This window comes from Coregonus clupeaformis, chromosome 7, assembly GCF_020615455.1.
Source record: "Coregonus clupeaformis isolate EN_2021a chromosome 7, ASM2061545v1, whole genome shotgun sequence".
Lineage (NCBI taxonomy): Eukaryota > Metazoa > Chordata > Actinopteri > Salmoniformes > Salmonidae > Coregonus > Coregonus clupeaformis.
The window spans coordinates 27,720,049-27,734,517 of record NC_059198.1 but is presented as its reverse complement, the minus strand read 5'-3'; the positions used below and the strand labels follow the sequence as shown (position 1 = coordinate 27,734,517).

The 14,469-nt window shown below is 41.9% G+C and overlaps 1 protein-coding gene across 1 annotated transcript; it reads right to left on the bottom strand.

Moving 5' to 3' along the window:
- Window positions 1–7,252: 7,252 nt before the first annotated feature.
- LOC121570429 (forkhead box protein J1-B-like) lies at window positions 7,253–11,135 on the bottom strand. Its single transcript, XM_041881890.2, has 2 exons — window positions 10,563–11,135; window positions 7,253–8,318 (listed from the first exon to the last, which is right to left on the bottom strand). The coding sequence occupies exons 1-2, from the start codon at window positions 11,133–11,135 to the stop codon at window positions 7,479–7,481; spliced, it is 1,413 nt and encodes a 470-aa protein (XP_041737824.1). The 3' UTR covers window positions 7,253–7,478.
- Window positions 11,136–14,469: the final 3,334 nt, after the last annotated feature.

Below are 14,469 nucleotides of genomic sequence, written 5' to 3'. Positions count from 1 at the left end.
TCTGTGATCTCTGACCTTTACCCTGCTGCCCATCAAAGCCAGAGGGCACACTGCATGAACCCAGCTTTGTGTTGGTGTATACACGGAGCGATCTAGAATGTAGCTATAATAAAAATGGCATTAAGCCTGTGCTGTGGTTTTATTTATGTCGGGAGTCCTCAGGGGTGAGATGTGCGCCCGCTACTGTTTCTTATAAGGAATCAACTGCTTTCTGAACTTGTGAACCAGCACTGCAGGACACCTCAGAGGCACGTCTATGGTCATGGGTGAATAATAGGACAGGAATGCACTACCAATAATTCTTTACCACAACAGATTTGATTATCACTCATTGAGTCTATTTAGTTCCCCACACAATAAAGAGATGGAAAGGGACAACTTCTAAATGTTATGCAGTGAAAACACCCAAATATATCCAAATCGGACGTTAGCAACCACATTGTGGGCCTCTTACAATACATCAATCATGACGGATTTGATGAATATCCACTTTTTAAAATAAAATGTCTTTAATTAGTTCCAATCCAGCATCCTTCTATCCCTCACGGTCTGAGTTCCATTGACCTCCTAACAGCATCTATACTACAATAGTTTTTCATGTGGGAGACCACATGACTTCATAGAGAAGTTAGTAAAATACCATTGGATATTAAACCATTATTCCCAACCATGCTTTATCTCTGAGAGAAAAAATACAATTTTCTTGAGTTTCTGTGAAGATTCCAGTCACAAACAGTAGGCAACTTGGTCGGCAACCTGGTCGTTCAAACAGCATGGTAAAAACAAATCTTATTTTTTTCTATGTTTAGATTGTCTTTCTTTCTGGAGGATGTCATTGGTCAGTCAGCCCAAGTCAGAATTGGGAATGGACCATGGAAATGAAATGACCATGTGAGAAAATTAGATTAGTCTGTTTTAACCCCTAATGGGAGAGATAAGAGACTTCCCACTTGATTAAAATGGATCTCTTTTGTGTCTCTGAATATCAACCATGACGTTTCGTCTCCCAAATATGTGGAGGTAGATTTTTAAGTATAGCCGAGAATGTCAACGTTGGAACTTGTCAGGTTTCTCCTATCGTGATATATACAATGGTGATAATTGAAGACATATTTATAACCAAGCTCAAGAGTATAGAAATATATTTTGCCTGTTTTATACTCAGCAGAGCTGTGTATTAGGACAGAGGTTTACTTGACTAATGCCAGGCAGTATGAAGTCAGATGCATCGCCCCATCCCCTTCTCTGCTCTGGCTTCACACACATCTGAAGGAGATAGATCCCCAGCGCTCATCTCTCCACCACACAAAGACTTCCATTTGGTTTGGATGAAGATGCAGGGAACAATGAGAAGCAATCATTCTCAGAGTGAATGGACTCTGGGGATCGGGGACCTCTTGTTTAATAATATGTATGTCAGGTCGGGACTGTTTGCACAGATCTAATAGAAACATACACAGAACAAGCCATAGAGCTTTCCAGCCCGTCCCCACTCAGTGTTGTGCTTTCTAATGTATATCACTGGAAAGACAGTAATACAAACCTACAGGATTTGTTTTGTTCATGTATTGTATACATGAATTAACCCATTAGTATCCGTTTTCCCTTTGTTTCAGCTCCTCCTTGGCTGTCCTGTTCCCCCCAGCAGTCAGCTCCTGTAATCAGCAGTACCAGGAGGACGTAAAGCAGCCAGGGTCAGGGGGCACTGACGGCCCTGCTTGTTCCCCCTGACAGATCTGCATGTTGGGACAACAGTGTGCCACATCCCCTTGTTTGAATAGAGCCCCATGGTTCAGACTGCAGGGAGATAAGTCTATCAGGGCAGTTCAGGAGGTTTGGCTTTGACACCAGACAAGAAGTTTGTCCAGGGGGGGGAATGTTAGATTTGACCTCACCACCCAGCTGTACCTTCCATTAGATTGTCTAGAAAGTAAACTGTCATAAGGCCCACAAGCTGTGGTGTGGTTCAGTTTGAGTTTAAGTGACGTGCGGATTGACCATGGACCTCAGGATGACCCAACCTACCTACACATCCAACTGGTTTATGTTTACTCAGAACTGCATTATAACACAATGGCCCCTGCATGCCCAGACCTGCTCCACTACCTCAACCTGACCTGACACTCTTCCTTAACACCTGCCTCTGGACTACTCATGTTCAGGGTGACGATTACATAAACATTAGACTTACACAGACAGAACAAGTTGCACCACGGTTATTTGTCCAGTGGGTCTGGCCATTTTATGAAGCTTCGACAAGCTCAGACTTGCCTTAGGGAAATATGTACTTTTTTTCTGTTGTGAAAGACAAAGAGGGTCTCTTCATTATAACATGGGGCAAGAGAAGGAGGGAAGTGTTCAGAACGGGTCACACACACACACAAATCACCAAATTATTATTTTTATCCTGGAAGAACTTCTACACCACCATGAGTGAAATTGAATGAGCACTGCTACAATACCTCATCACGCTCTATTGCTAATGGATCCTCCTCTGTAAATGGAATTCAGATGTTTTGGGAAAGGCTGATAAATAACAAACTCCTTGAGGGAACTGAAAGCAACGTTTCATCTTGCAGAGATTGAAGTGTGTTCTTCTGCCCTGCTGGGTCAAGTCCTTTATTTTGTACTATCCATTTCAGAATGCACTGAGTAACCTGGGCTTAGGCAGGCTGGTACTCATAAGATGAAGGTTCAGTGGTGTATGGTGAGAGGGTGTAGGTAGGGGATAGAGATAGGACAGTTCATTCCTGGGCCCTGGTATTCACCCCCCTTGGCATTTTTCCTATTTTGTTGCCTTACAACCTGGAATTAAAATGGAATTTTTTGGGGGGTTTGTATCATTTGATTTACACAACATGCTTACCACTTTGAAGACGCAAAATATTTTTTATTGTGAAACAAACAAGAAATAAGACAAAGAAACATACAACTTGAGCGTGCATAACTATTCAGCCCCCCCAAAGTCAATACTTTGTAGAGCAACCTTTTGCAGCAATTACAGCTGCAAGACTCTTGGGGTATGTCTCAATAAGCTTGGCACATCTAGCCACTGGGATTTTTGCCCATTCTTCAAGGCAAAACTGCTCCAGCTCCTTCAAGTTGGATGGGTTCCACTGGTGTACAGCAATCTTTAAATCATACCACAGATTCTCAATTGGATTGAGGTCTGGCCTTTGACTAGGCCATTCCAAGACATTTAAATGTTTCCCCTTAAACCACTCGAGTGTTGCTTTAGCAGTATGCTTAGGGTCATTGTCCTGCTGGAAGGTGAACCTCCGTCCCAGTCTCAAATCTCTGGAAGACTGAAACAGGTTTCCCTCAAGAATTTCCCTGTATTTAGCGCCATCCATCTTTCCTTCAATTCTGACCAGTTTCCCAGTCCCTGCCGATGAAAAACATCCCCACAGCATGATGCTGCCACCACCATGCTTCACTGTGGGGATGGGGTTCTCTGGGTGATGAGAGGTGTTGGGTTTGCGCCAGACATAGCGTGTTCCTTTATGGCCAAAAAGCTCAATTTTAGTCTCATCTGACCAGAGTACCTTCTTCCATATGTTTGGGGAGTCTCCCACATTACTTTTGGCGAACACCAAACGTGTTGGCTTATTTATTTTTTTAAGCAATGGCTTTTTTCTGGCCACTCTTCCATAAAGCCCAGCTCTGTGGAGTGTACGGCTTAAAGTGGTCCTATGGACAGATACTCCAATCTCCGCTGTGGAGCTTTGCAGCTCCTTCAGCGTTATCTTTGGTCTCTTTGTTGCCTCTCTGATTAATGCCCTCCTTGCCTGGTCCATGAGTTTTGGTGGGCGGCCCTCTCTTGGCAGGTTTGTTGTGGTGTCATATTCTTTCAATTTTTTTATAATGGATTTAATGGTGCTCCGTGGGATGTTCAAAGTTTCTAATATTTTTTTATAACCCAACCCTGATCTGTACTTCTCCACAACTTTGTCCCTGACCTGTTTGGAGAGCTCCTTGGTCTTCATGGTGCCGCTTACTTGGTGGTGCCCCTTACTTAGTGGTGTTGCAGACTCTGGGGCCTTGCACACATGTGGACTTTACTTAACTAATTATGTGACTTCTGAAGGTAATTGGTTGCACCAGATCTTATTTAGGGGCTTCATAGCAAAGGGGGTGAATACATATGCACGCACCACTTTTCCATTATTTATTTTTTAGACTTTTTTGAAACTAGTTATTTTTTTCATTTCACTTCACCAATTTGGACTATTTCGTGTAAGTCCATTAAATGAAATCCAAATAAAAATCCATTTAAATTACAGGTTGTAATGCAACAAAATAGGAAAAACGCCAAGGGGGATGAATGCTTTTGCAAGATACTGTAGTTGTCCTATCTGTCTGTCTACATACACTAATAATAAATAATACAGTATAGTGAGATATAAAGTACATGTTTTTCCTATCCCTAGGAAGATCATAGAAACTACATCACGAAAGCATTTTTTTAAATCCACTGTATTTATTTCATTAATGCATTATTTACAGCCTTTTAATTAATAATTCAATAATTCATCTCCCCATTCATCACATGTACGTTTAGATACACTTACTGCCAAAGAAATGACCATCTATGCTGATTTTCATATTTTAATTTTATTACTTGAATCATACGTAAAACATCATTTACATAACATACCCTTAAAACCATGGCTATACTAATGTTAGGTAACCCTGAGCTTTTTTAGAATATCTACTAATGGAAAGAATATAAAAAATCATGATACAGTTTTACAGTTGAAGACTTTCAGAGCATAATGTAGCCGGCTAGAGAGCCAACAAACTGTCACGGGCACCACTCTCTCTTGCATTATGTCTGATCTGATTGCCCACACAATACTGATTGCGAAATTATATTATAGTAATAAGTGAAGAGTTCCAAAATGCTATATACACACATTTTTCACAATTTTCTTTTTCATCAGAAATGATTGCTTATGGGTACCTTCATGTGTGTGTAAAATATCACTGTTCTTCAATTGTTTTATTAATAGATTTTATATATGTATTAAAATAGGTTTAGTTGCAAAACGCTATATATTAATTGTTTAGCAGGAATGGAATATTCGTATGCTGTATATTTGACTGTGATATGTGGTTGTCTCACCTAGCTATGTTAAGATGAATGCACTAATTGTAAGTCACTCTGGAGAAGAGCTTCTGCTAAATGACTTAAATGTAAAATGCAGCTATTCTACATACAGATCTCATATTGATTCATTTTTATTTTTGTTGTTTAAATATTGATATCACAAATGTATAATCTGTACAGTTCTCTATAAAATACATAGTTATTTATCACATTTGACTGTGTAAAACCTAGAAGTACTACTTATTCCTCTGAGAGTGAGGCGGATATATAGCGTTTTGCAACAAAACATGATTATTTGTCTCTCTGAAATGAAATCGTCAAGTGATAGAATTCAAATAAATAAGTCTGTTATTGAACAACCTCATGCCATGATTAGACGGTGAATAAACATACTCTTTCATAAGTTCTTTAAAAAATAAAAGCTAATTTACCAACATTTCAGAAAATGTATATATACAGTGGGGAAAAAAAGTATTTAGTCAGCCACCAATTGTGCAAGTTCTCCCACTTAAAAAGATGAGAGAGGCCTGTAATTTTCATCATAGGTACACGTCAACTATGACAGACAAATTGAGAAAAAATCGAGAAAATCACATTGTAGGATTATTTATGAATTTATTTGCAAATTATGGTGGAAAATAAGTATTTGGTCACCTACACACAAGCAAGATTTCTGGCTCTCACAGACCTGTAACTTCTTCTTTAAGAGGCTCCTCTGTCCTCCACTCGTTACCTGTATTAATGGCACCTGTTTGAACTTGTTATCAGTATAAAAGACACCTGTCCACAACCTCAAACAGTCACACTCCAAACTCCACTATGGCCAAGACCAAAGAGCTGTCAAAGGACACCAGAAACAAAATTGTAGACCTGCACCAGGCTGGGAAGACTGAATCTGCAATAGGTAAGCAGCTTGGTTTGAAGAAATCAACTGTGGGAGCAATTATTAGGAAATGGAAGACATACAAGACCACTGATAATCTCCCTCGATCTGGGGCTCCACGCAAGTTCTCACCCCGTGGGGTCAAAATGATCACAAGAACGGTGAGCAAAAATCCCAGAACCACACGGGGGACCTAGTGAATGACCTGCAGAGAGCTGGGACCAAAGTAACAAAGCCTACCATCAGTAACACACTACGCCGCCAGGGACTCAAATCCTGCAGTGCCAGACGTGTCCCCCTGCTTAAGCCAGTACATGTCCAGGCCCGTCTGAAGTTTGCTAGAGTGCATTTGGATGATCCAGAAGAGGATTGGGAGAATGTCATATGGTCAGATGAAACCAAAATAGAACTTTTTGGTAAAAACTCAACTCGTCGTGTTTGGAGGACAAAGAATGCTGAGTTTGCATCCAAAGAACACCATATCTATTGTGAAGCATGGGGGTGGAAACATCATGCTTTGGGGCTGTTTTTCTGCAAAGGGACCAGGACGACTGATCCGTGTAAAGGAAAGAATGAATGGGGCCATGTATCGTGAGATTTTGAGTGAAAACCTCCTTCCATCAGCAAGGGCATTGAAGATGAAACGTGGCTGGGTCTTTCAGCATGACAATGATCCCAAACACACCGCCCGGGCAACGAAGGAGTGGCTTCGTAAGAAGCATTTCAAGGTCCTGGAGTGGCCTAGCCAGTCTCCAGATCTCAACCCCATAGAAAATCTTTGGAGGGAGTTGAAAGTCCGTGTTGCCCAGCGACAGCCCCAAAACATCACTGCTCTAGAGGAGATCTGCATGGAGGAATGGGCCAAAATACCAGCAACAGTGTGTGAAAACCTTGTGAAGACTTACAGAAAACGTTTGACCTGTGTCATTGCCAACAAAGGGTATATAACAAAGTATTGAGAAACTTTTGTTATTGACCAAATACTTATTTTCCACCATAATTTGCAAATAAATTCATTACAAATCCTACAATGTGATTTTCTGGATTTCTTTTTCTCATTTTGTCTGTCATAGTTGACGTGTACCTATGATGAAAATTACAGGCCTCTCTCATCTTTTTAAGTGGGAGAACTTGCACAATTGGTGGCTGACTAAATACTTTTTTTCCCCACTGTAGCATTTTGAAATGAAACCCTTCATGTAAAATGAAGTGGTTGCTAATTAGGATAGATTAGTTTTGTTCTATAACAGACATTCATTACTACAATAACACCAGCCTGTTTGTTTCATGGATGCAAACAATCAAAAAGCAAATAGAAAATACACATAAAAAACACAGTAAATGTGACTCAGATAAAAAATAAATTAACGTATTTTCTCTGAATAAATCCATAATGCTAATGTAGCAAAATCATAGTCTATAGAGGTCCTCTGGCCGCCTGCTGGAGTGCTTGTTCAGTATTGGGGCTGGTGCTGGGTGAGGGTGTCACACATAAGACTCTGCTGTCCCCCATGGCTGCATCTCAGTGAAGAAGCCTTCACAGAAACTGAGACTATGGTCCAGTGTGATAGGCACTGCCTGCAGCTCCTCTTTCAGTTCCTCCCAGGGGTGCCTCTGCTGCTCATCAGGGAACAGTGTTAGCTCCTCAAAGTGCTGTGGGTGGACCGTCAAAGGGAGCGGCTGCTGCAGCCCAGTCAGGTTGAGGTGCTGCTGGATCTCCTCCATGCTGTAGCAGCCCATGGTGCTCACCTCCATGTACCTGCAGGCCTGCTGGTGGTCCCAGTCAGCCCCTCCGCTGCACCACTTCCCCAGGTGCCGGCCCCGGCCTTGATCCTGCTGGGAGAGCTCCACCTTACAGCCCAGGGAGTTCAGAGCTAGGTTCATGTCTAGATCCTCAAAGTTATTGCTGCTCCCATTCAGAACGTCGTCAAACACCATGGCCCAGTCTAGTTCTCCCTTCAGTGTCTCTGGTTCCCTGAGTTCCGGTGTCAACAGTGGTGACTTATGGACTATCTCCCACTTTGTGCCACCACGTTTGCATCTGTTCCCAGCACCTGCCCCTCTGTGGGACACTGTGTAGTGGGCCTGGGGGCAATGCTGGTGGTACTCCTGGGTTTTTCGGTTACGGGATGATCCTTGGGTTTTTCTGTGTGTCTGGGTGTTGAAATGGGTGGCGGGCATCCGCCTTCGCTTGAAGACCCCATTGACAAACATGTCCGCGTACTGAGGGTCAATCTGCCAGAATCCCCCTTTTCCTGGTTCATTCTTCTGCCTGGGAACCTTCATGAAGCACTTGTTGAGTGACAGGTTATGGCGGATAGAGTTCTGAGGAGAGAATAGAATGGGGTTCATGAAAAGATGAGCTAACTGACAGCAGTCTTATTAAAGATTCTTTGTCATTTGTCGCTGGATCATCATAATGTTATAACTAATGATGTGTATATATAAATCATTGGTTATAACATGTCAAATGTGCATCGTCAGGACAAGGTCATAACAAGTTAAGTTCAGTGTACTCCTGAATCATATACAGTGGGGAAAAAAGTATTTAGTCAGCCACCAATTGTGCAAGTTCTCCCACTTAAAAAGATGAGAGAGGCCTGTAATTGTCATCATAGGTACACGTCAACTATGACAGACAAATTGAGGAAAAAAATCCAGAAAATCACATTGTAGGATTTTTTATGAATTTATTTGCAAATTATGGTGGAAAATAAGTATTTGGTCACCTACAAACAAGCAAGATTTCTGGCACTCACAGACCTGTAACTTCTTCTTTAAGAGGCTCCTCTGTCCTCCACTCGTTACCTGTATTAATGGCACCTGTTTGAACTTGTTATCAGTATAAAAGACACCTGTCCACAACCTCAAACAGTCACACTCCAAACTCCACTATGGCCAAGACCAAAGAGCTGTCAAAGGACACCAGAAACAAAATTGTAGACCTGCACCAGGCTGGGAAGACTGAATCTGCAATAGGTAAGCAGCTTGGTTTGAAGAAATCAACTGTGGGAGCAATTATTAGGAAATGGAAGACATACAAGACCACTGATAATCTCCCTCGATCTGGGGCTCCACGCAAGATCTCACCCCGTGGGGTCAAAATGATCACAAGAACGGTGAGCAAAAAATCCCAGAACCACACGGGGGGACCTAGTGAATGACCTGCAGAGAGCTGGGACCAAAGTAACAAAGCCTACCATCAGTAACACACTACGCCGCCAGGGACTCAAATCCTGCAGTGCCAGACGTGTCCCCCTGCTTAAGCCAGTACATGTCCAGGCCCGTCTGAAGTTTGCTAGAGTGCATTTGGATGATTCAGAAGAGGATTGGGAGAATGTCATATGGTCAGATGAAACCAAAATAGAACTTTTTGGTAAAAACTCAACTCGTCGTGTTTGGAGGACAAAGAATGCTGAGTTGCATCCAAAGAACACCATACCTACTGTGAAGCATGGGGGTGGAAACATCATGCTTTGGGGCTGTTTTTTCTGCAAAGGGACCAGGACGACTGATCCGTGTAAAGGAAAGAATGAATGGGGCCATGTATCGTGAGATTTTGAGTGAAAACCTCCTTCCATCAGCAAGGGCATTGAAGATGAAACGTGGCTGGGTCTTTCAGCATGACAATGATCCCAAACACACCGCCCGGGCAACGAAGGAGTGGCTTCATAAGAAGCATTTCAAGGTCCTGGAGTGGCCTAGCCAGTCTCCAGATCTCAACCCCATAGAAAATCTTTGGAGGGAGTTGAAAGTCCGTGTTGCCCAGCGACAGCCCCAAAACATCACTGCTCTAGAGGAGATCTGCAGGAGGAATGGGCCAAAATACCAGCAACAGTGTGTGAAAACCTTGTGAAGACTTACAGAAAACGTTTGACCTGTGTCATTGCCAACAAAGGGTATATAACAAAGTATTGAGAAACTTTTGTTATTGACCAAATACTTATTTTCCACCATAATTTGCAAATAAATTCATTAAACATCCTACAATGTGATTATCTGGATTTTTTTTTCTCATTTTGTCTGTCATAGTTGACGTGTACCTATGATGAAAATTACAGGCCTCTCTCATCTTTTTAAGTGGGAGAACTTGCACAATTGGTGGCTGAATAAATACTTTTTACCCCCACTGTAGTCCCCATCACAGAGATTCCAAGAAAATCAAACAACGTCAATCTTTTAAACTTGTCTAATAAAACTTCACATTTTTAATGGTGAGCAAGCGTTGCGCCTTTTCCTGTCCAATGATGTCTACACATTTTTACGTTGCACCTCTTTGAATTGAATTGAATGTATTTTAAGACGCTTGTTTCCAAAGTGGTCCTCATTGGTTGAGCACGTTCTACTTATTTCCAAAAGAAAATCAAACAAGAAATAACCCATGATTACATCAATGATTAAAAAATATAATCATGATAAGCCTAGAATTTTTTTCCATAAAACATCAAAATAAATACTGTATCTCTGAGGGATTGGTTCCATGCAATCGCCCACACATCTCTCTCCCCCTGTGTTGCGTACCTCTCTCAGGTTTGATCAATAATGTAGAAGACAGACTGAGTCACTAACCTGCCAGCTGGTCTCAGCATGTCTGTAGTAGCAGAAGTTCTCTGTGATCCAGTTATAGATAGCAGACAGTGTGATCTTGTTCTTCTTCCCAGCCTGCATGGCCATGCAGATCAGTGTGGCGTAGGAATAGGGAGGCTTCACCTCGTGGTTGGTCTTGAAGTCTACCTCCTCCAGGGACTTGGCTGGCACAGTGATCTGGTGGTGGTTGTTGGTCACTGTCTGGTGAAGTGAGGAGTAACTAGTCCTTTTGGCTGAGGCACTGGAGGTGATGGGGCTGCCTGCACTCTGAGGCATGCTGGAGGCTGCAGTGTCCCCAGCAGGTGGACTGGAGGGGGAGTCGGAGCCCTGAGGGTGCAGGTGGCTGGGCTGAGGCAGGTGGTACGGTTGGCAAGTGGAGCCCGGTAGGCTTTCTAGACTCGCACTGACTATGGTGAAGTCCTGGAGCCATTGGAGGCTGGTGAGACTGTCATCCAGGTGCACTGAACCATTCACATTGTCTTGGTCTTCTGGGTGAAGCTTCATCCAGTTCTCCTGGAATCTGGTGGCAATCTCCTGACTTGGTAGTACTGGCATTGTAAAGTGTCCCTGTTAATAAATTCCCACAAAAGATCACTGTATTACATTTCTTGCTGGCTGTCATTCCCTGTGAATCCTTTCCATATTGGTGTGATCTCACTCAGCTGACTTTTAATTTACAATATGAAAAACTGCATTATAATCTCATAAAAATAAAAGAACAGTGGCCATTCATTCAAAAAGAAGTATTAGCAAAAACAGTACAATTACCTTGGTCTTGGTGTACTCCGCAGTGCAGCTTGAGTGATCGGTCCACTGTTCTCATATGGTACCCAACCTCTTACAAGTTATTGCGATGTCTGTACAGATGGCTTGGAGAGGAACTGCTATCTAAAAATGTAAACCCCAGATCCTGTCGGTGTGTGATAATAATCCCATAACGGCGGAGAGAAAGATCAGAACATACTGAGGGAAACACAGAAAAGACCGCCACGAGTTTTAATAGCCATAAACCAATTGCAGGTCGCTGATTGGCTCCGTGGTTTCCAGGTTTCACCTCTGTTTCTACGACTCACTGTATGTGTGCATATATAGGAAACGTGTTAAATCAGTGAAAACAAACAGAAAGTAATTATTCAGAATATTCTATGTAATATTTTTTACCTAATTCATCAGCTAAAAATTGTCTTCTGACTGTCATGAATACGTTGTGCATTCATGCATTGTATGAAGGATGAGTTTTGATTTAAAAACTGAAGTGCAGTTTTGTTACCAAGGGTCTTCTGTAGGCTATTGGACAGTTAATGATAAATAATATTTAAAATGTATCCTTAATAATTGCAGATAATTAATACATCCTTAGATGATTGTAAAACAGCCACCTTTGGAGTTAAATGTTTACAACTGTGATGTGAATGTACCTACACATGGTCGATATTTGAATTGACGTTTTATAAACGTTGAAGACATACATGTTATAGTTAAAATATATTGTGTGTAGACATTGCGAACATACTGGCTCTGGGATGAAATTGGGTAATTCTGGGTTTGACATTATGTATTAGCGACATCTACTGGTTATTGTCGATGTTAGGTAATCGTGTTTGCTGTACTCATTTTTTCATCAGTAGGTCTACCCAGCTGACAGGGAAAGTATGATTTCATTCAAATTAATATGATAATTGTAGAAAACTCCATCACAGTCACTCTCTCTCTGGCCCTGGGAGTCTGGGACACAGGCTCACAAACTCTGACTTTCTAACTCAGGGTGTCAAACTCATTTTGCGCACTAAAGATAGTCCTCTATCCATCATTTTTTGAATGTTCTATGCTCCCTGACTCTCTAGCTTTCATTTCGGTGATTATTAACGATTTGGACACAGTCAAGAAACTGTATGAATGTACTGTAGGTCCATTATCGTTTCTACACAGTCTCCACATGGTTTTAGTTTAATACATACACTATATGACCAAAAGTATGTGAACACCTGCTGGTCAAACATCTCATTCCAAAATCATGGCCATTAATATGGAGATGGTCCCCCATTTGCTGCTATAACAGCCTCCACTCTTCTGGGAATGCTTTCCACTAGATGTTGGAACATTGCTGCCGGGACTTGCTTCCATTCAGCGACAAGAGCATTAGTGAGGTCGGGCACTGATGTTGGGCGATTAGGCCTGGCTCGCAGTCAGCGTTCCAATTCATCCCAAGAGTCCAATGAGCTTTACACCTTTCCAGCCGATGCTTGGCATTGCACATGGTGATCTTAGGCTTGTGTGCAGCTGCTTGGTCATGAAAAAACCCTTTCATGAAGCTCCCTACGAACAGTTCTTGTGCTGAACAGTTCTTGTGCTGACGTTGCTTCCAGAGGCAGTTTGGAACTCGGTAGTGAGTGCTGCAACCGATGACTATTTTTACACGCTACGCGCTTCAGCACTCAGCGGTCCCCTTCTGTGAGCTTGTGTGGCCTACCACTTCGTGGCTGAGCCATTGTTGCTCCTAGATGTTTCCACTTCACAATAACAGCACTTACAGTTGACCAGGGCAGCTCTAGCAGGGCAGAAATTTGATGAACTGACTTGTTGGAAAGATGGCATCCTATGACCATGCCACGTTGAAAGTCACTGAGCTCTTCAGTATGGCCATTCTAATGCCAATGTTTTCTATAGAGATTGCAGGGCTGTGTGCTAGATATTATACACCTGTCAGCAGCGGTGTGACTGAAATAGCCGAATCCACTAATTTGAAGGGCTGTCCACATACTTTTGTATATACACTACCGTTCAAAAGTTTGGGGTCACTTAGAAATGTCCTTGTTTTCGAAAGAAAAGCAATTATTTTGTCCATTAAAGTAACATCAAATTGATCAGAAATACAGTGTAGACATTGTAATGTTATAAATGGCTATTGTAGCTGGAAACGGCTGAGTTGTTATGAAATATCTACATAGGCATACAGAGGCCCATTATCAGCAACCATCAATCCTGTGTTCCAATGGCACGTTGTGTTTGCTAATCCAAGTTTATCATTTTAAAAGGCTAATTGATCATTAGAAAACCCTTTTGCAATTATGTTAGCACAGCTGAACACTGTTGTGCTGATTAAAGAAGCAATAAAACTGGCCTTGAGACTAGTTAAGTATCTGGAGCATCAGCATTTGTGGGTTTGATTACAGGCTCAAAATGTCCAGAAACAAATAACTTTCTTCTGAAACTCGTCAGTCTATTCTTGTTCTGAGAAATGAAGGCTATTCCATGCGAGAATTGCCAAGAAACTGAAGATCTCGTACAACGCTGTGTACAACTCCTTTCACAGAACAGCGCAAACTGGCTCTAACCAGAATAGAAAGAGGAGTGGGAGGCCCCGGTGCACAACTGAGCAAGAGGACAAATACATTAGAGCGTCTAGAAACAGGCGCCTCACAGGTCCTCAACTCGCAGCTTCATTAAATAGTACCCGCAAAACACCAGTCTCAACGTCAACAGTGAAGAGGCGACTCCGGGATGCTGACCTTCTAGGCAGAGTTGTAAAGAAATAGCCATATTTCAGACTGCCCATCTTAATCTTTTCCATTTATTTGGCCAGTCTGAGATATGGATTTTTCTTTGCAACTCTGCCTAGAAGGTCAGCATCCTGTAGACTGACGAGTTTCATATATACACTACCAGTCAAAAGTTTGGACACACCTACTCATTCAAGGGTTTTTCTTTATTTTTATTATTTTTTACATTGTAGAATAATAGTGAAGACATCTAAACTATAAAATAACAGATATGGAATCATGTTGTAACTAAAAAAGTGTTAAACAAATCAAAATATATTTTATATTTGAGATTCTTCAAATAGCCACCCTTTGCCTTAATGACAGCTTTGCACACTCTTGGCATTCTC

Coding starts and splice junctions, on each gene's coding strand:
- LOC121570429 (XM_041881890.2), bottom strand. CDS start 11,135: ATGCCAGTACTACCAAGTCAGGAGATTGCCACCAGATTCCAGGAGAAC. Junction 8,319..10,562: donor ATGCTGAGACCAGCTGGCAG/GTTAGTGACTCA, acceptor TTCTCTCCTCAG/AACTCTATCCGCCATAACCT.